Raw genomic sequence first — 20143 nt, 5'->3', positions numbered from 1 at the left:
TTTAAGAGAAATAAAACACAGTCTTGTGTAATGATCCCGAAGAAACTTTATTAAGCTAAACACGGTGTTCCCTTACATATCTAATGTTGAACTGCAAACTGACCAATAGCTTTGTAAAATGTCTCAAGGACATAGTAAAGTACTTATACGTAGTCATGGTTTCTGTCCATATTTTATCTTATCTGAAAATGGATATGAAGGACATTCCTGATTGGTCCTTTAAAAACCAATTAGTTTGTACTATAGAATCTGGTATTTTACAGGACAGAAAAAATGGCTTCCTTTTTGTTACATTCAGCTGGAAATAGAATGTACAAATGAATTAAATGCTACTTATGCATGCCCATTCAGGTTATTATGGCAAGAGCCGGTATTAGACAGCGTAATAAAACCCTGCAAGCAATGAGCCCAGAATCACAAGGAAACGCTCATTACCTTTTATTTGTAGCGGTCTGTCATAAAAAGTCTTTGCCTCAGGCTCTGAGTCACTGTTCCATCCCCGACTCGATTCCCCCCTTCTCACAGACACCCATAACCACCCGAGACACCTGCTTCACATTGGCAAAATAAACTGTCATACATTATAATTCCTGTCACATAAAGCCACAATGGCCGCCCATAACAAGTAAATCCATCCATAATGGAATCAGCAAGAGTTTGTCACTTAGTTGGAGAATAAGCGAGTGTGAGCCAAAGTCCCCAAAAGGCCAACAATACACACATTTCTCTGCCACTGACATTCATGTACAACAAACAAAGCAGTGGGGTTTGTATTTAAAAGTTCTCAATCGGGTGCTTGAGGCCAACTGTGGCACTTTAATTAAACCGGAGGCAGTTTCCAATTAGTCAGTCCAGGCCACGGATGGTCAAGAAAGCTCTGAGTCAGGAAGCTGAGTCATAAAGCAAAAAAAACATATATATATTTAATTATATAAAAGTATTTTCTATTGTTTTCTCACTCTCACCATCTTCACTCCATGCTCTATCTAAACACATCTGTCCGTGTAGAGGGAAGAAAGAAACCAAAAAAACAAATTATGGATACAAAGTCTCAGCATCCACAGATACCTGGTTTTCTTGTGTCGGATCAATGTTGATAATAAGGAAGACGAGCAGGAGAAAGCTCAGAAAAGATCATGAAGGACAAGTGGTGACCTGTTGGAAAGTCTGATTAAGTGGGATTTGGCAGGTCTCTACATTATTCAAACTTGGTTAAAAACAGGTTTTTTGGTCAAACAAGCCAAAAAATCTTGAATGTATTTACCTAGTCTTATTTTTCCCTCTGCAGAAGTGTTCATCAATAGCTTGATCAACAACACACACAAAAACAAGCCGCGGCTGCACCCTACGCCATAATACACCACTGCCCTTCAACTGTCCTGACCCACCCACCCTCACCCAATCAACATTATGAGAGATAACAACATTCTGCACCCTGATAAACCGACAGATGAGCATCTCCTGGTGAGCCTTCAGCACAAATCTGCTGCAATAAATTATGGAGCATGATAATTCAAATAACAACATGCCTGCGGTTTTTGAGCTTTCGTACAAACCCCAATCAAGGCCATCACTCTATCCAGCTCAATGAGTCACTGCCTGATCCAGCTGTCCATAGGGCATACATCTGATTAACAAGCCCACGCTCACACGGTAGGTGTAAATGTAAATATTGTAATAAACCCTCCATAATAACTTCCTTCCTGTCTTGGTGAGGCTTTGCTTAATTTATCCGAGACCGTTGCTTTTAGAAATACTGGGTAATGGAGAGCGAACGCTCAAGTAACTGTTAATAAAGCTGCACATCAGGTGCACTTTCCAAGAAACCGTTATTCAACTCCTTTTCTGCACTGAGGAGTCACTCACATCATTAGCGTAATTATCCTTCACATCATTGCACATTGAGCTTGCATCAAAGGAGTGTGTGTTTTGCTTCACATTCAGACTAGCAGGCATTCTGGGAGCATCATATAACCAGAAATGTCAAGGTTACAGAAAGAACGGATATGTCTAGTACTGGAGGCCAAGAGTCCATCATTTTCAAGGGGGCTACAGTAAGCATTTGTCCTGTACATGGGAGGTTAAGAGTTTGCCAATTGCCAATCATAGCCAGGAGTCCAAGAGAGTATAACTGGCCCTGCTCTGTTGGTGAGAACGATAGCATTTGTGTGTGGGATGTATAAAGAACATGGCAGTTAGGGCTCTCCTCTAAGCATGTTCAGCTGCCCGCTGATGTTGTATGAGCAGCAATTTGTCAAATATAGAGTGGCTAGCTTTAAGCGTCTCAAAGAAAGCATGTGTAACCCCTGACAATCCAGATTTGGGACCTGTCAAGCAATATGTAAAACTCAGCTAGCGGGTGGACATTTGGGATGAAAAACTGGGATGAAAAAGTTTGTGCTTGTTAAAGGCCTCTTATTCAACACACCAAAAAAATTAACAGGTTTATTATATGCATAATAGTGAGGAATGGTGGGGCAGCATGCAACACTGCTGCCTCACAGTTCCAGGGTCCTTGGTTCGATCCTGAGCTCGGGTTACAGTGTATGTGACATGCTGTATGTTCTCCATGTTTCCATGTTGGTTTCCTCTGGGGTGCAAGGTGTCCTGTGATAGACTGTAGTCTCATCCAGGGTGGATTCGCACCTAACACCCAGCATTCAACAATAGGCTCTGACTTCACCAAACCCTGACCAGGATGAAGTGGTTACTGAAGACAAAAGAATGAATGAATTTTCATAATATTCTCTGTCATTCAGCTGCAAAAAACAACTAGCTAACATGACTACCTGTCCCAACCATTATCACCCAAATTTTGCCCTTACCATACAAAAAAGATAATGGGCTAAACTTCCAGCATGACTCTTGTTTTACAGCAGGGAAAAAAAAATTACAAAATAAATATATAAATAAAGATAAAGGGCCTCTCCTGTTAAATCTACATCCAAAGTTCAAGAGCTTTGAGGTAGTTCATGTTTTGAATAGGTTTGCAAACAGGAGGTGCTGACAGCTTTTCCCAGAGAAGTCAAAAATTGGTATGTTGCCACGCGGAACGCTCGAGGGCTCCTGCTGAGCTCACGCTAGGAGGCAGTCCCCTCTGCGCCAGAACAGCCACCTGGTACGGGCGCAATACATTTGGCTAATGAACTCGTGGACTCTGTTTCATGCCGCGCCTCCACCGCCGTTGACGATTTTCTATTCATGAGGGTAATGAGAAGTGGGGATCAGAGAGAGACTGTAAAAGAGAGAGAGGGAGGGAGAGAGAGAGAGAGAGAGAGAGAGAAAGAGAGAGAGAGAGAGAGAGGGGAGCAGTGTTCGTGGCCACTGATAACCCCACACCAAACTCGCAACCTTACGAGGCTTGAGCTTAATATCTGACAGTCAATCAGCTCCACCATCCCTCGCCGGAGTGTTTAATTACAGGGATCAATTATTAACCAGCCTCCTCTTTCAGCAGGACACACTCCTCCAAAATAAAACTGCACCAGGCCGAAGGGGATGGAGCAGAAGCAGAAGCAGATGCCTCCGGCCCACAAGCGGGGCTTAGGTCCCTGGGAGAAAAAGCTTTACACCACAGAGATCTATATAAATCACCTTTGGACCACAGAATAATGAAGATGAGGAAGTGTAATTCCCCAGTGCTGCAAACATTATCACTAGAAAATATCTTGTGTACAGTCCTGAGTTAGACGATGGCCTCTTGACGTCAGCGCCTGTTAAAAAACAACACCTGGCGTCGCTGTCACTGAGGCTTTCGTGCATGGCCTCGGTGTTCATAAATACTTTATGCACAGTATTTAAGATGCAACAGAGAATGTTCGACACCACCTGTTGCATGGAGGAATATTTGGGTGGGGGTGGGGGGGGGCTATCAATATAATGCTTGACCAACATTGAACATTTTTCATATAATAGTGCATATATGGTATAAAGTATACTACATAGTATAAAAATACAAAGTATAAGGCAAGATGTAATACTGAGACCAAAGTATTACGACCTGTAACTATTAAAATGTGTTTTAAAAAATGCAAACAATAGTAGCAAACTATATTCATCCAATTTTGTAAAAATGACTAAAATAAATACACTATATGTCCAAAGGTTTGTGGACACCTGACCATCACAGCCATATGTGCTTGTTCAACTTCCCATTCCAGATTTAGTTTCCCTTTGCTGTTATAATAACCTCCACTCTTCTGGGAAGGCTTTCCGCTAGATTTTGGAGTGTGGCTGTGGGGATTTGTGTTCATTCAGCCACAAGAGCATTAGTGAGGTCAGGTAGTGATGTTGGGTGAGGAGGCCTGGGGTGCAGTCAGTGTTCCAGCTCATCTCAAAGGTGTTCTGTGGGGTTGGGGTCAGGGCTCTGTGCGGGACATTCGAGTTCTTCCACTCCAACCTTGGCAGACCATGTCTTCATGGAGCTCGCTTTGTGCACAGGGGTATTGGCATGCTGGAACAGATTTGGTTCCAGTGAAGGGAAACTGTAATGCTACAGCATACAAAGACATTCTATACAACTGTGTGCTTCTAAATGTGCAGCAGCAGTTACCACATATGGGTGTGATGGTCAGGCGTCCTTTTGTAAAACTGAAAATGTGCTCTAAAAGCTAGCCAGATTTTTCCGACCCAAGAAGATGATTATGCCTGAATAAAAAGTTAAGACTATTTAAACATTAAACATGTAAATGTAACATACAGCACTGTTGAATTCTTGAATCTGATTGGTCAGAAAGTGTACATTAATTTTATAAAACAGCAGCTCTGACTGTTTATATTAATTCGGTAGCTCTAATAGGTTATTGTTTCCATAGTGATGGCTAATTCCCAGTGACTTGTATCAAGGACGTACTACATAATCAAAGACAGAGTTTACAAAACCTGTTGTTATTTAAAAAACAAAAATGATAACCCTTCTGTAAGAAGAAAAACATTTTTGGAAGGAGTCTCCAGTGTCAGCACTTTGTAACAGTCAGAGAGAAAGCTGTAACTTCATATATTATGATTTTTTTTTTTTTACCATTATGTACAAATAAAAAATGCTGAGACTCATGTGCTAAACAGTGACCCATGGGCCCAACTGACCACAGCATCTAAAGGAGAGGAGAGGAAGCCATGGTATACATCTAAACTGACAGTTGAGCTTGTGATTTTTTGCACCAGGGTCAATAAAAAATCTAATATTATATAATTTTAGCTAATCTTCTCAATATTGCACTTAATTATCCTTTATTAATTAAGCAATCCAAAGAACATGCTCAAGACTAAAATGACTCATTTTGCGGTTTATACTTGTGTGAACCTTGTAATGTCAGTTGATCTTATAGCTTTCCTAAATCCTCACAGTTTATTATGCATGATAAACTTCAGAACTTGCATCACAGATGAGGCACAAAAAAAAAACAATGAACACTTACAAATGCAAATATAATGTTAATAAACCATTTATTTCAACACTACAGTAAGGAACCAGTGCAAGTGGCAGACTAATTTTCACTGTGAATTCCAATCCTAATCTTTAGGAAATTCAGTTTTTATGTTTACCAATCCTTTACTGGAGCTTCTAATATACCATGGCAAGACATTTTCATCTTCATTAAGTTATGCAGATGATGCTGGATGTTCTGTAAAATAATCCATTTGTATGTATAATGTCAAAGAAGAGCGAATTAATCCAAAAACATATTTACCCTAATAGCATGTTCTCAATACAAGCTGGAGAGACCTATGTAAATGGATTCAGAGGACACTGAGGCTGGAGGGTTAATGATCATGACCTTCATCCAGGCTGCATGTCACACTAGGACAACACTGCCCTTTAAGATTGATATAGGAGAATCTCCTTTCTCATATCCATCCCTTCACCATTATAAGAAAACTGACTTCAGATCAGTAATGCGTGCCTTCTATTGACAGCTCGTTAATCATCACTGGGCCTGGTAGCCAGCACTGGGGCTGAGGATTCCCTCACGCTGGTCCATGTATGCGCCTGCTGGTCCACCTGCTTGGAACATAACACTGCCGCAGGGAGGGGGTGCAGGAGATTCCAACAGGCAATAAAACAAAGCAAATCGCTTTCCATCAGGGTGTGCCTTCGCCATGTGGGATTGTATGTGCAGGAAATTGTCAAAAGTGAGGTCACTAAATGAGATGTGACCAGAAACGAAAGCCTCATCTGACTTTGATAGTCCGTGGGCAGACTTTAGGGGATGCCAGCAGTAAGGAATCCATCACAGCAGGGAAGTCTGATCGTGGGTGAACCTGCCTCGGTGAAAAACAGCTCTGCGGCCGAGATGTGAGACTACAAACGTAGGCACTCCATAAGTCTTAGGGAAGAAGCATCAGGAAGAGACATTTGCCTGATAATCAAAGGTGAGGTCAATAGTTAGTGAGTCAGTGCGTCCACAAATCCACAAATTGTAATGAGAGTGGACAGCAATGAGTCAGGAAATTCATGTGAACTTTGATTTGCTCTGTCTACTTACGCAAGTAAGTCTCTGATTAAAATTCAGCAGACGCATCATGACAGAAGGGAGGGTTAGCCTAGGATAACAGGATTTACAGATTTTAAAACGCTTTTTAAAACCAAGTCTAATGCCAACCCCAGTAAAGCCACTGCATGCCATGACTCAGGAATTCATACAACTGCAGAAGCCCATCAGCAAATACGCATCCATAACAGCCATCCTAACAAACGCCATTAAGCCAGGATTGACCCAAATGTAAAGACCATGTCATGGCATTCGTTAAAATAGACATGTCTCTGGTAAGGTGGCACGGTGATGCAGAGGGTAGCATTCGCAGCTCTAGGGTCCTTGGTTCGATCCTGAGCTTGAGTTAGTGTCAGAATAGAGTTTCGCATGTTCTCCTATATGGGTTTCTTCCAGTTTCCTCCCACCTCCCAAAAACATGCCAGTAGATGGATTATTTACACTAAATTGTCCCTAGGTGTGGCTGCGTATGTGCATGGTGCCACCTCACACCCAGTGTTCCAGGCATAGGCTCCGGGTTCACCACAACCCTGACCACAGTAAAGAGCTTACTGAAGATGATGATGTTGTCATCTCTGGTATTATAAGAGCCGGTGTACTCAAATGACATTGTCAAATGACTGTGTCACTTACCAAGACATGTTACTTGTAAACTGTAATTGTAATTGTAAATGCCCAAAAGATGCAAAGACCATTGTGCACTAATAACTAAGAGAAATCTGCTGGAACTTGTGCATCCTGAAAGCCTTTGTCATACTGGCTGCAGTGCTGCACGAGGCAGAGAGAAAATTACTGCCACTGTGTCACATCTGGTTTCATGATTGGGCCGAAACAGCAAGGAATGAAAAAACCTGAACCTGTGAACTCCCCCCATATGAATCTGTTCCGCTCAGTTAGGCTCCATCTGCACTTGGAGATTGGGCCAAAAAAGAAACAGGACAGAATGAAATGACATCGCAAATGAAATCTGCCTCACTACATTTTCATTTAGCGCAAATCTTTCACAAACAACGCTGCCACTGAATGAGACACTTGCACTGGTACCGAGCTAATTCACAAACAGCAGGCGGCAGGATGCGCGTTGCGTCTCTCTACAGATGGGTTCAGTGTTCTTCAATCAGTAGATGGGGTTGTAGGTCTGATGCAGGACGGAGAGCTTTTATTTCTTTCTCTGATGTGGAACTCTCCCCCTCCTTGTCTTCGTTGCCTCCTCCTCCTCCTCTTCGTCTTCCTCCCACACTACTTCGCTGTAATCAAACCGTCGGCCCGCTGCCTCGTACTGCCCATTATTCAATTAGCCAAATGCTACAAACGCATCCTGATGGCTAAGATAATTAGAGTAAAATGGTTATCCACACTGGCCAAGTGGATCTGCAATTCAAGGTGAATAGAATAATATCCAATTGTGGCAAATGTAATCTTTCTGAGGCTAATTTGGCAGCTAATGAGGCTGCTGTAGTTTGGGTAATTTATGGGTGCAGGTTAGGTAACAGACACCAGTCTGAAGACTAGCAGCTCTCTCTTTCTCGATCTCTAGTCATACAATTACTGACACAAAACCCACAGCCCAATAAATCTGTAATAGAACGAATAGGAGGAGAGGAAATCGGGGCTCACTTACAGATGGCTGGAGTCTTTTCTACTCCTAGGCTTCATTACAGCTAGTTCCAGTTTCCCCTTCTCTGTTCTGTAATAAGTCCACGAAGCGACCTTTCTTCCAAAGTGAAAATAAATGAATAAGGATCAGAGAGAGGCCCAGAAACAGAATTCTCACAGTGGTTCCTCATGGTGCATTCCCTCTTCCCACCTGATATTCATTTTCTATAGAGACATTCTGATGGGATGTTGAAAACTTTTTTTCATTTTGAATATGATACGTTTTTAAAGCTCTGAAAATTGGCCAATAACCAATACTGATCCCATAATGACACCCTTTAATAACTGTGCTGACTCTCTACAGGTTCCTGTTGCTAAGTTATGGGAAACATTAAGGCATGATGGCAGCATTCTTGACAGCTAGATTTCCTGACAGAGGGATATTATATTCACTTATACATGACACCTGTACCTTTGCACCCATTATAAAGTGTAGACGGCACAATAAATGGTTCTGAAAGAATTTATGTTTTGTTGATTGGTACTTGACTCCAGTCAGCCGACAAGGACGTTGTGTTTTTTGGTGCAACCTCATCTGAGGACGATTATTTGGATTTGGCAGTGTTGGGCAAGAAACTTTTAAAATGAAGATAGATGAGCTACCTGTTTATCTACAGTAGCAGTCCCTAAACACTGACTTCATAAGAAACAGCTCCATTGGGTTAACTTGAAAGAGAAAAAGAGACTCCAAGCAACCAGCAAGAAATATAACTTGAAAGATGAAAAATATATTGTTTGCCAAGTGGTCCAATGGTACGTTACTACTCGGTCAATAAAATAGTTCCACTCATTACAAGTTACTTGTTTTAAAAAAAAAAGGAGAAAAATGCTGCATCCTGCATAACATCCAAGTTCCTTAAAAAACACAGAGCGCTTAAAGAAGTGTAAAAAGGGAGGCATGCAACCCTTAATAGCCTTTCTACTCTCTCCATTCATGCCTCAACGTCTGAGGAGGAAGCAGATTAGAGCAATGTAATCTGTTTACACGCATTTGTGGAATCCCCCATTTCTGCAGGCGCAGTGTAGCAAGCTGATGGGTAAAAAGGAAGCGAATCCTCCACCTGTGCTGCTCTCCGTGCACTGGATACCTGCGTGGGAGGCGCTCGACCGCTGAAAGCCTACATTTACCCACTTTGGCATAATTGCGGCGTTTACTCTCGGCCCGCCTAAGTGCTCCATTCATGCCGCTTCGCCTCGCCTGACGAGAGCCTCCGTGCAGGGGTTGATTGCTTTACAATAGCAGATCAAAATATTAGAGTGATTCCTCTCAGGGATCATAGAGTGTGTTTGACTAACACTATCATTAAGTTGTCCGTCAAGCAGCACACACAGAAGGCTGAATGAATAGAATAGTGGAAAAAAGAGGCCCATTGTAATGGCAGTGAAAGTACTGATGGTCTGTTTATTCCAGATCATTAACTGCAGTGAGCTGTTGAAGAAATGATTCTTCTCTAAACTATCAATTACCAAAATTATTAAATTGCCTCCAATTGAATACAAAAGGCAGTTACACTTAAGCTTTATGTGACATTCCTTATCTCAGTTATATCCATTTCCTAAAATTCTGTTGATTTTACTAAAGCAGCCTGGTTAAACACATTACAGGTACTTTGATCCAAGAAGCATCAGGGACTTTACTTATTGGTTAAACAGAGATTCTTTTTTTTTTTTTTTTTTTTTAAAGTGTCCTATTTTTTCCTGAAGCAACTCCACATGGATGTTCCATCAAACTGAGCTGAAAAAACATGTTCTGTCTGGGCACATGAGGACATCTCTGGAAATATAGGATACTTTAAACTCAAAGCTCAGAACTGAGAGCAGGCGAATCCACTCAGCCTCTTGGCCTGACAAGCAAAACATGAACGCCACATCTGTGACACTGCAGGTTCCCAGCAAAAGCATGAGCTGCCTGGTTATGCTTTATTTAATTGCCTGATTATACCCAGGCACTTTTGGCAAGCTCTCCCTGCACCAGTTGGCCCATGGGCGGATGATGGTCAAGTTGAGAGATGTAAACTTTAGTCAGGAGCTGAGCGCTTGACTCACTCACTGACCCGAGGCCTCCACCTGCACCAGCAATGCTTCTAATCGTAGGACCCGGAGAACTTCTTGCTGAGCCGCTCGCCACAGCAGAAGGCCTTTTGACTCATGCCCATCTGGCCTGCTAGCACGTTAAGAGCACGCCAAGGTCCCTGCTAGCACCACGCTACCTCGCCCGAGCTGATCGGAGAGCCTTCAAAGTTTTGGTGATGAACAAGTTCCCTTGCAGCACGACTGCATGTGGTTACTAAAGGAGATGACAAGTCAACAAGCCGCCTCCGACTTCTCCCACGTGCGCACACGATTACACAAACACAGAAGTACAAAATCACACCCCAGACAAGATATTATTTACACTATACTAATTATTATATATTAGGTACATTTCCAAGAAAATTTTGGTGTATGCTTCTCTTTTATTAGATATCTATCTAGAAGCTATGCTAAACAATCTGAGCCTATTAAAATGATGATGTTGATGAGGATGATGATAATGATTAACAATTGAAATCCTGTCTTTCTGCATTATGGTTATCTGCCCTAATCTTCCAAATCAGAGGGATATATTCAGCTGAGTTTTTTCCTCCGTATGTCCTTTTAGTTGTGAATATTTTCACTGACATCTAAACATATGAACCTGACTTTTTCCCTTCCAATTTATCTCAGTGCCATGTGGCTACGCTCTCCAGAACTTCCTGCCCGAACTTTGTGTGGATCTTCAGTGTGTCGTGATCACCTGTCTACCTCACAGAGTGTGAGACGGCAAGTTATTTTTTTTTTAATGGCAGTGGGATATCAGTCTACAGCTACAGCCAAATTTCACAGACAGAACCATGTCCTTATCTCAGCAAAATGAACACAAGCACCAGCTTGCTGGAGGGTATTCCTCCAGCAAGGAGGACTCTGGTTAGGGGTTGGATAATCATCACAGACTCCCAGGTTCTTGACATTTCTTCAGGGACTACTAGATAAGGTCAGTTCCATCTACACTAGGTATAAGTGGTGCACTGCGATGACAAGCCACAAACGCACCCTTTTAGTGTAGATGGGGACTTGACCCTATCTATTAGTCACTGAAGAAAAGTCAGGATCCTGGAAGTCTGGTTGGGGCAGTGCCCCACTGAGAGAAATAATCCTGACTTTTCTTCAGGGATGACTAGATAGGGTCCCTATCAACACTAAAGGCCTCCATCACACTGCACCACAGCACCATGGATCTCGCTTGGGCCCATAAGCTTACTACTGCCTTTCTAAAGAGGGCAAAGCACGATCACCTGCCATTGTACCCTAAGAGTCTGGTGTAGAACTACCCCCTTGCGCTGGAGCCCTATGGATGCCAACTTGAAACAGGTGTCTTTAAAACTGCTTTTTGGCTAGCAATCATGCCAGCAAAAAGAGTTCCAGTGTTGCCTTGCATTCATTGGTGGCCAGGTGACTCTAGGATGACTTGGAGGTTGAATCTCGGATTTCTGCCGAAGGTCATATCACCCAACTTTGTGAATCAATCGTTTGACCTTGCAGCGTTTAACGAGGGTCCGCTTGCAGTGTATTTCATGCTGTCCCCACTACATACCCTACAATATTATTTAGACCAGATGACAGCCATCCAATTCTCAGACCAACTGTTCATCTGCCATGGAGAAAAGAAACAATGAGCTCTCTTCTCTAAGCAGAGGCTTGCCCACTAGGTGGTGGACCGTCATCACCTTGGCCAATAGACGGGCTGAATGCCCACCCCCTACTGTGACATGCCACTCTACGAGGAGATTCTCCTCCTCATGATATTATCAGGGGTTCACGGAACCATATTTACATACATAACAAGGGAATTGGTGTCTGCTGGTGATTCACTAATAATGACGCATCCCATTGGCCACTATGCCACTCATTTGATAAAGAATTCCATCCTCAGCACAAATGGGCAATATCTTCTATTATTTCTGAATTCTCCTGATCTTCATCTTCTTTGACTTCTTTATTTCCCTCCTGTTGTCACTTCGCTGTGCAAATGCTTTAAATTCACTGTGTGTCTTTCCTGGTATATGTTTCTGTTCACACATAATAATAACCCGGTAATTTTATTAGGTCTTGTGGTGTTAACTCTTGCATGCATTCACATTTAAACCCCTTAACAATTAATTACCGTTAAATTCCTGTAAAAAAGTGCACATGTGAAGAAAAAAGAGCATGTCAAGTGGCTGCTAGAGAAAATTCCACTATTTGAATTTTAATAATGCGCAGGAGTTGCCTAATGATAATCCTTCATACCACATGTTTCTTAAACCTTGTGTCACATTGATGTGGGAAGAGGAGTCTGAATAAATGCATGTTGTTTCTGGCGCACTTTCTTTTCACATATTTTACAATTATGCATCATTTTTCTAACTAATATAAAATGGCCAAAATATGTGTCCTAAAAGTGATATAGCAAGCGAATAGATTAGTTCCAGTGTGCACATATTGCAATCATTTTTCTGTGACTGAATCACAAATGGAGCTCTACTGGTCATATAGTGCACTGGGAAAGCACTATGCAACTATGTTGTTTGTTGCATGAAGGTACAATGTTGTATATCAATGTCTTGTGGCTTTAATATCAGACCAGATTGCCATGTAAACATCAACTAAATTCTCCAGATACAAAGAGAAAATTGTGACAAATCGAGAAACAGACGTTCCTGACCTGGCCTGGTTTAATGTCCATGTACTGCAGGACCTCTTTCAGCAGAACTGGAGTGTGTGGTTCTTGGTCAGCCTGCAAAGACGAATGCTTCGTGCTTCTGGTATGGCAGTCTGGTGTGAAAGGAGAAGAACTGGAGCAGAAACGCTGAGGCTGGTTTGGCTTCCTCCAGCAACGGCTATATGCACATTTGTGCACTCTCCACTTTCCACGACAAGCCAAACGCAGGGGCAGCAACAAGCCATGAGAGAAGAGAGTCATTTGGAAACTGAAAATGGATAAAGATCCAGAGTTTGTAGATATACAAAGTGTGGATGTTATTTTGTGTTTAATACATCGATTACTACTAAACATCAAGAACAACCCACAAACAGCAAATGAGACTATATTTTAGTGAACGTTAAACATTTTTCGATTTCATATTGCTCTCGATTTTACGTTTTCAGTGAATAAAAAGAACAGCATGAAAAATAATGATATTGTTGTCATGCTCCCCACCTCAAGCTCCTTTCACTTTGTCAGCAATATGACAATGAGTTATAGTTCTATATGTTACCATTTACATGACTCTCGTTACCAAAAGCATATTTTTCTCTGCGCTACGTTCAAGAAAACAAAGTAAGACCTACTGAAAATTATGAGAATAAAACTAAAAGTAAATAAAACCAACTTTAAAGAAGTGTTTTAATGACATATACATCAGTTGCCTTTAGTAGTAGAAATGGTATTTGAGAATTTCTCATTTTTACCAGCAAACCTCCAAACACTACCCGCACCGTAAATTCTACATTTACACGGTCAGAATTTTGCTGCTTTCTCATTTGTTAGTGTCGGACATACGAGCACAGTCATGTATTTTGAAAGCTTGTCAATCAAATAATCTACACCACTAGTTCCTGGTGACATCATCTTGCACTGACACAAAGTGATTACATTGATATAGCCTGTACCTGTCACCTGTAATATCATTAAGCCTGGCTCAATTTCCTTGAATGTAAAATTTCACCAAGGGGTGAAGGTGATATCTGTCACTGTTGATATATGAAAGAGCTATTTTGGCACATGGCATGTGGTGCCTTGACCTCTTCAATGCTCCAGATTTCACTGGATGACAGTGAAATCCATGACATTTAAATATCTTAAGGTCCGCCATTCTTAGACGAAAACTTCAAAGCTTTATTTGCAAAGAAATAAAATACAGTTCAAAACTGGGGTGAAAAAAATGTATATGTAAATAAAAGCACGCACAAAAATGGGTCTTTATGTATACAATAAGAAAACTGAAAATAAACTACAGTGCATGATCACCTTCTAAATATGCATTTAATGTCCCCATGAAATGAGTTGATGCCGCAAATTGAATTTGCTTTCGAAATAAGATGTCAGAGTGGCATAGTGTTGAAGTGCTTGACTGATTTATACAACAGCCAGCAACATTAGAGATGTGCCACATGAAACCAAATTTAAAAAAAAGCTTGACTGTACCTTAGCAAACAAGCTAAATATAAGCAGCAAAATGTTTATTAAAAAAAAAGGGGGGGGGGGGGGGAATAGCCTTTTTTTGTCACACACACTTTAACGAGGATAATATCCTAGGCAACAAACCTCTGTGTGTTTTAGGAGTTATGGCGTACACATTTGAGCCACAGACCACAGGGTCATCACCAGGAGGCATCTGAATGGTAGATAAAACTATATTACATTTACATAATAACATAATTACATTATTACATTTTATGATATGTAATATCAGAGACTGAAACATGTTCTCGATCAGTCTTGAGGATAGAGACATTCCAGCACTGAACAGCCCTAAGTTGGTAAAACACTCCTCCAAAAAGTGTGTGTAACAAAGATGCCAGTTTGCACAAATTCCACCCTCATCGAAATACATAAACTCCAACCAACAATTTTTTCTCAGGCAAGCAACCATGTTCACTGCTAACAAGCTGCTACTGTAGAGCACCCTGGGGGGCGGGACAAACACATTCTAGAGAGCACGTAATTGGACGAACACAAGACTAGTACAGGTTGAGTCATCAAAAAAAAAAATTAATTGCTTTCCTGGAAGTAATGAATTATAAAATTAAAACAAAAATATATCTCCAAAGCTATTTTTTGAGGTTTAGGTTTTTTGAAATTCTATCATATTGGTGTCCCTTAGTGCTATGGACAGGTATTAAATATCTGAAACATCAATTTTGATTTCAGGGGCACTTTAAATGCTCTTACACTTACACAGCAGGACACTTTAATTGACGCAATGCACAAAATTGCTTGACTTTGTATAACCTCTAACCCCTCCTTTAATATCCAGGTATCGCAATGACACATTGTGTCCCACAGGATTTGTTTGTTTTGATGATGCTTACTGCGGCACACTGAAAAACCAAAGGAAAATTCAAGCGTAGTGTGTTTAATTAAAAATGTGTAGACTATATAATAATAACGTGCAAAATGTGTAAATTTACCACTCACTATCTAAACAGCATGGACACATAACATTGAGCAGAGGAGCAACATACCACTCGGCAAGCTGCAGCGGCATGTGTTTTTGGTGGTGTGTACCTTCCAATTGTTCTCGGCTGCAACGTGCAGCGAGTTCGCGTTCCTACTGCATCCCGGATTTTTTTTTAATTCATATCGTGATAGATTTTAATAGAGGTTTAAAATAAAATATATATATGTGTATATCAAGCTTTGTTTGAGCCATATTTTTACATGTAATTCTTACATGTCTTATTAGGCTCTAACGACATTCACTTGTCATTTAATCCAACTGCATAATGAAGCTCAGGTGTATTCAAATCCATATCTTTCCTTGTATGGAATATACTTGTATTGCCGCTATGTAAACCATGTTATTATGATTTTTTTTTTTTTTTTTTTTTTGCAAAAAAAAATTGTACTGACATTCGTCGTGGCTCTGACGTCACGTTTTTGGAACCCAGGCCAGAACAGGCGGCGTCACGTGACGTGCCTGTCCTCTCGTCCAATCAGATGCCGAGTCTGCTGGGTGGCTTGTGTTTGAAAATCTTCGCGCTGAGAGCTGCGACTGAAAGACACTATGCTATAGATAGTGAGATGTTTTACATTAAATAGCCAATTCCGCGCTTCGCTGTGGATATATATTGTTCCGAGAGGTAAATTAACTGTACACTATTCTATAAACGTAAAGTAATAGCTGACAGGTGTGTGACTGTTAGCTGTGTTAGCTTAGTAGCCAGCTAAGGTTTACATAAAGCTAAGCTAAGCCAAGCTAGCTCGCTGAAATGGCCTTGCAGGAAAAATGAGCAGATGTTTCATGCAGGCCAGAATGAGAAGGGTTTTTAAACTTTATTTAAAAAAATTTTTTAGCAAAAATAATAATAGTGTTGTAGGATTTAGAGACAAAAAGACTGACTTGCTACTGTGCAGTTCCTGTAGCTTCATGTGCATAATGCTGACAATAACGCTGGCTAACTAACTGCAGAAGGCACAACTGCACACTGCTATTGTCATGAACAATAATGACTAATTAGCTGTAATTAAGCCAAATTTCATTTTCATAATTTTCATTATGATTCTCTCTAGTGCCTGCACTGTTGGAAGAAATGCAAGAGAATCAAATGCAAAAGTTTGCGCACCCCCTCCCTCCCACGTTCAGTGTTGATGGGTGAATAAAGTATAATTTAAAAAAAAAAAACTATGAAATTCAATTCCGAAAAAAAATCAGGTGAATGTATTTTAAAAAATGAAATGTGATTGTATCCTGTACCAAGAGCACAATCCAAAACATAAGGCAGGGGTGCACAAACTTTTGCACGCAGCTGTAGCTAGGTTTTATTGAATGCATTTGTTGGCTAGAATGAAAAAGAGGTGTATCTGACAGTAAAACATGGCATAAATATCATAATCTGAGGACTCCCTGACTGTCCAGGACATTTGCGTTCATCATGTCTGGTGGTTGTTGTTATTTATCTCATAAACTGTGTTTTTCAGTGTTGAGGTGAGCAGGTGGAAGAGCCAACGCCGCTATGTCGGAAGGAGAGGTGTGCAGCCACGTGAAGGTGGTGGTCCGTGTCCGCCCTTTAAATGCCAAGGAAACGGAGGGAAGCTTTAAGAATGTAGTCCGTGTGGTGGATAACCACATGCTCGTCTTTGACCCCAAAGAGACGGAGGTAACATTTTTCCGTGGCCAGAAATCAGGAAACAGGGATTTGAGGAAAAGAATGAATAAAGACCTGAAGTTTGTGTTCGATCACGTCTTCGGGGAGGATTCGACGCAAAACGAAGTGTTCGAAAACACTACGAAGGGAGTAGTCGATGGAGTCCTGAACGGCTACAACTGCACAGGTGAGGCCATTTCAGCTCCATACTGAAGAAAAAGTCTGAGTGTGTAATGTGACGGCGCTCGAGAGGTCAGTTAGAAATGCCGAGATGTGAAGGTCCTAGCTTGCACTCAGTACACACGTTCTTTCTAGGATGTGAATATTGATCAGCAGAGCTTCAGATACATCCTTGTAGCAGAGAAACACAGAGTCCACATTTCCAAATTTTTATATGATATCAAAGCTGTAACTACTGTCTGATATCTGATAGTGGTGCTCTGGACTGTCTGCAAGGTGTGACGAGAGTACGTTTAAAGGAAACCTCCACCCTGAAACACCTTAAATATGTTTAAAATGAAATAGTTGTGATGCTCTTAGTGACTCTGGTGTTAATTTGTTTATTGATTCAGTATTTTCGTTATTCCTGGGAGAAGTTAACGGTTGTCAGCTGCTCTGATGTCACAGGAGGATATTGCTAGCACAGTTACAATGGTGTTTAATAGAAAAAAAAAACCTCAACAATCTCAAACATAACAAGGGATAATGGTTTGATTTTGTGTAAGCTCAGAAAAAAACAAAAGCGTAAGAGCTTCTTTTCTCACTCACCATTTTCCAGCGATGTTCGATTTCATATTAATGAGAAATCTAATGTAGAAGAAGTGGAGGAAGCAAATGTTGGACTCAGAGTTCCACGATGCAACGCAGCTATACGTCACAGTTGCGTTGCATTACAGCAGAGATTCGTCTCAGCTAGTTAGCGAACTACGAGATGACGTTGACGGAGGTATTAGCATGAAAGTTGAAGCTTTGGAAAGCTAATCTGTTTGAGCAGAGTGTACAGATGAGAATATGAGACACCTGAACAGATTAAAAGACTAAAGCGCTGCTGCATCACTCTATTTAAGTAGAGATGAATTCCAGCTGACGCCACTATCAGCGGGTAGTCGAACGGCATCATGGGTGATGTAGGAAAGTGAAAATAGACTAACATGTCGGTGAAACATGTTTAAACTCAAAAAGTCAACTCAGAATTTCATTGCATAATAAATTATGGACTCCACTGAAGATCACATGTTATTTCTCCTTTAAAGCCCTATTCAGACAGGATTATATTTATATGGGGTCCTGGGGTAATTTCCCATTTTACAGGTGCTGCTCTGTGATTTTATTTCTGTCCGGATCGGCCATGTCGGTGTTTTTCTCCGTCCTCCTCTGAGAAAATAACAGGTGGAATTACTTCTGCCAATCTCACTGATTGTCTGATCATTTTAGTCCCATCCAGATACACGTCTGTGATTTTCTATGCAGGTGTCACTACACATTGGAAAAGTTGTTTGACTGCTGCTACTTGCCATATTTGGTCTCATAGCGTGTGTATCGGTGACCCTCCCCCCGATTTTAAACACTTCCTGAGTCACGAATGAAAAATGGATGCTTCTTGTAATTATTGTGTTTTCAAATTGTTGCTGCAACTTTGGTTTGCCCCAAACTGAAAGAAGAGCTAGCGTCTCTTCTCGACTCCAGCACCTCTTCGACAGCGTGATCATATGAGCATGTGGCGCTAACATCCAGGTTCATAGAAAATACTACTCACTATGAACTCACTCCTCCTGTGGTCATTTTATTGCTGTCCTGATGCGAGACTTTTATCACTGAGGAGCCATAAAAATATAAATATATATATTCCTGACGTCCCCTTGATAAACTAATCCGATCTGAATAGGGCTTAAGACAGTTTGTGTCCTGTGTTTGTGTAAGAGCCGTTTTGTGGATCAGCATCACAGTTTTATGACAGCAAACACGTCAAAGGCTTGGAAAATATAACAAACCCTGTGAAGCATTTCAGTATCAGGTCACTATAATAAAACCTATAATCTCATCATGGCATGTGTGTACAGTGGATGGAAGGCTATTTTGGATTTAGCTTTTTGTTTAATGATTAATCATGTTAGCATATTGACCTAAAGGCGTACTGTTTATCAGTAAATCAAATCGTAATTGAAATCTATCGATTGGCCGGGTGTAGTTCTGTGTAAACAGTGAGTGAAATGAAACCCGGGTGCCTTTTACGTGATTAGTTTCACTCTGAAGGGAAACTGCTGAGAGATCTTATTCTGCCCCTGTGTCTTTTTTTTTTTATTACTCACACATGTCTAATAAGATTCATGCATATGAGATCGATTCACACATTTTCATCTGGGTCATGGTTATAATCTACCTTTGTTGGTATAAATGGTCTTTTCTGATTCTCAGTGACACCGATGTGCATACCATTCCAGGAATTACTCATTACAATTTGGTGAAACAAAATGTCTAAAATTTTTAAGAAATTGAAAGACCTCCTGTTTTGAATGATCTGACTCCAGGCGTCTGAGTGCACGTCTATATTCAGACTAAAAGGCTTGACTTTATCATCCAGGAAGTAGTATATTGCTTACCATTTGATTTTCTCCTACTTGCATGTGCATGTAATCCACAAGCATTAACTGATCACGATCAGGACAAGCACAGTGCACTGTATCTAGATTCAACACACTCATATTAGTATTCTTCCTCAACTGGAAATCCCTCCAGAAAAGCGTAGGGCTCACTTGTCTGGGCCTTTGATTGATGCATGCTCGTGCATTACATGCATATGCAAGCTGGAAAGCAATAAACTACAGGAGGGATTGATATGAATGCTGATATGTTATAAGTTATTTTGTACATTTGCGTTCAGCTCTTATTTTAGATCCAGTGGAAAAAAAATGCTGTGAAAAATGTTACCAGAGGAATCTTATAAGTAGTAGGATTCATTATTTAGATTTGGTCGCATGCTAATTAGCTGCAGTTATGTTTTCATTCATTTTTACGCGACTGTTGAAATATTAGCCTTTTAAATGGTTGAATAGCATTCAGGGTTCTTATGTGATTTTAAAGGAACAGTCATGGAGGTTTTCCTCACATCAATGTACAATTATTATTGT

The 20143-nt window shown here is 40.9% G+C and overlaps 2 protein-coding genes across 4 annotated transcripts in view; one reads left to right on the top strand and one right to left on the bottom strand.

Annotated features, from left to right (window-relative positions):
• Nucleotides 1–15504, bottom strand: part of mettl15 (methyltransferase like 15) — a 74841-nt gene extending 59337 nt beyond the window's left edge. The window contains exons 1-2 of one of the 3 annotated variants that reach the window (XM_026937394.3): nt 15393–15504; nt 12871–13135 (exon numbers count right to left, since the gene is read on the bottom strand). In XM_026937394.3, coding sequence (XP_026793195.1) covers nt 12871–13135; nt 15393–15415 — 288 coding nt within the window. In that variant the 5' untranslated portion in view covers nt 15416–15504. The other 2 variants (XM_026937396.3, XM_034299693.2) reach the window with 2 other exon arrangements.
• Nucleotides 15505–15849: 345 nt separating this feature from the next.
• The window catches only part of kif18a (kinesin family member 18A), a 31065-nt gene continuing 26771 nt past the window's right edge, over nt 15850–20143 (top strand). The window contains exons 1-2 of the mRNA XM_026937391.3: nt 15850–16010; nt 16849–17202. Of these exons, the coding sequence (XP_026793192.3) occupies nt 16884–17202 (319 nt within the window). The 5' untranslated portion in view covers nt 15850–16010; nt 16849–16883. The remainder of the gene's footprint in view (nt 16011–16848; nt 17203–20143) is intronic.

This window comes from Pangasianodon hypophthalmus, chromosome 25, assembly GCF_027358585.1.
Source record: "Pangasianodon hypophthalmus isolate fPanHyp1 chromosome 25, fPanHyp1.pri, whole genome shotgun sequence".
In the NCBI taxonomy this organism is placed as follows: Eukaryota; Metazoa; Chordata; class Actinopteri; order Siluriformes; family Pangasiidae; genus Pangasianodon; species Pangasianodon hypophthalmus.
Note: the sequence above shows the minus strand (reverse complement) of the source record. Positions and strands in the feature narration are given on the sequence as shown.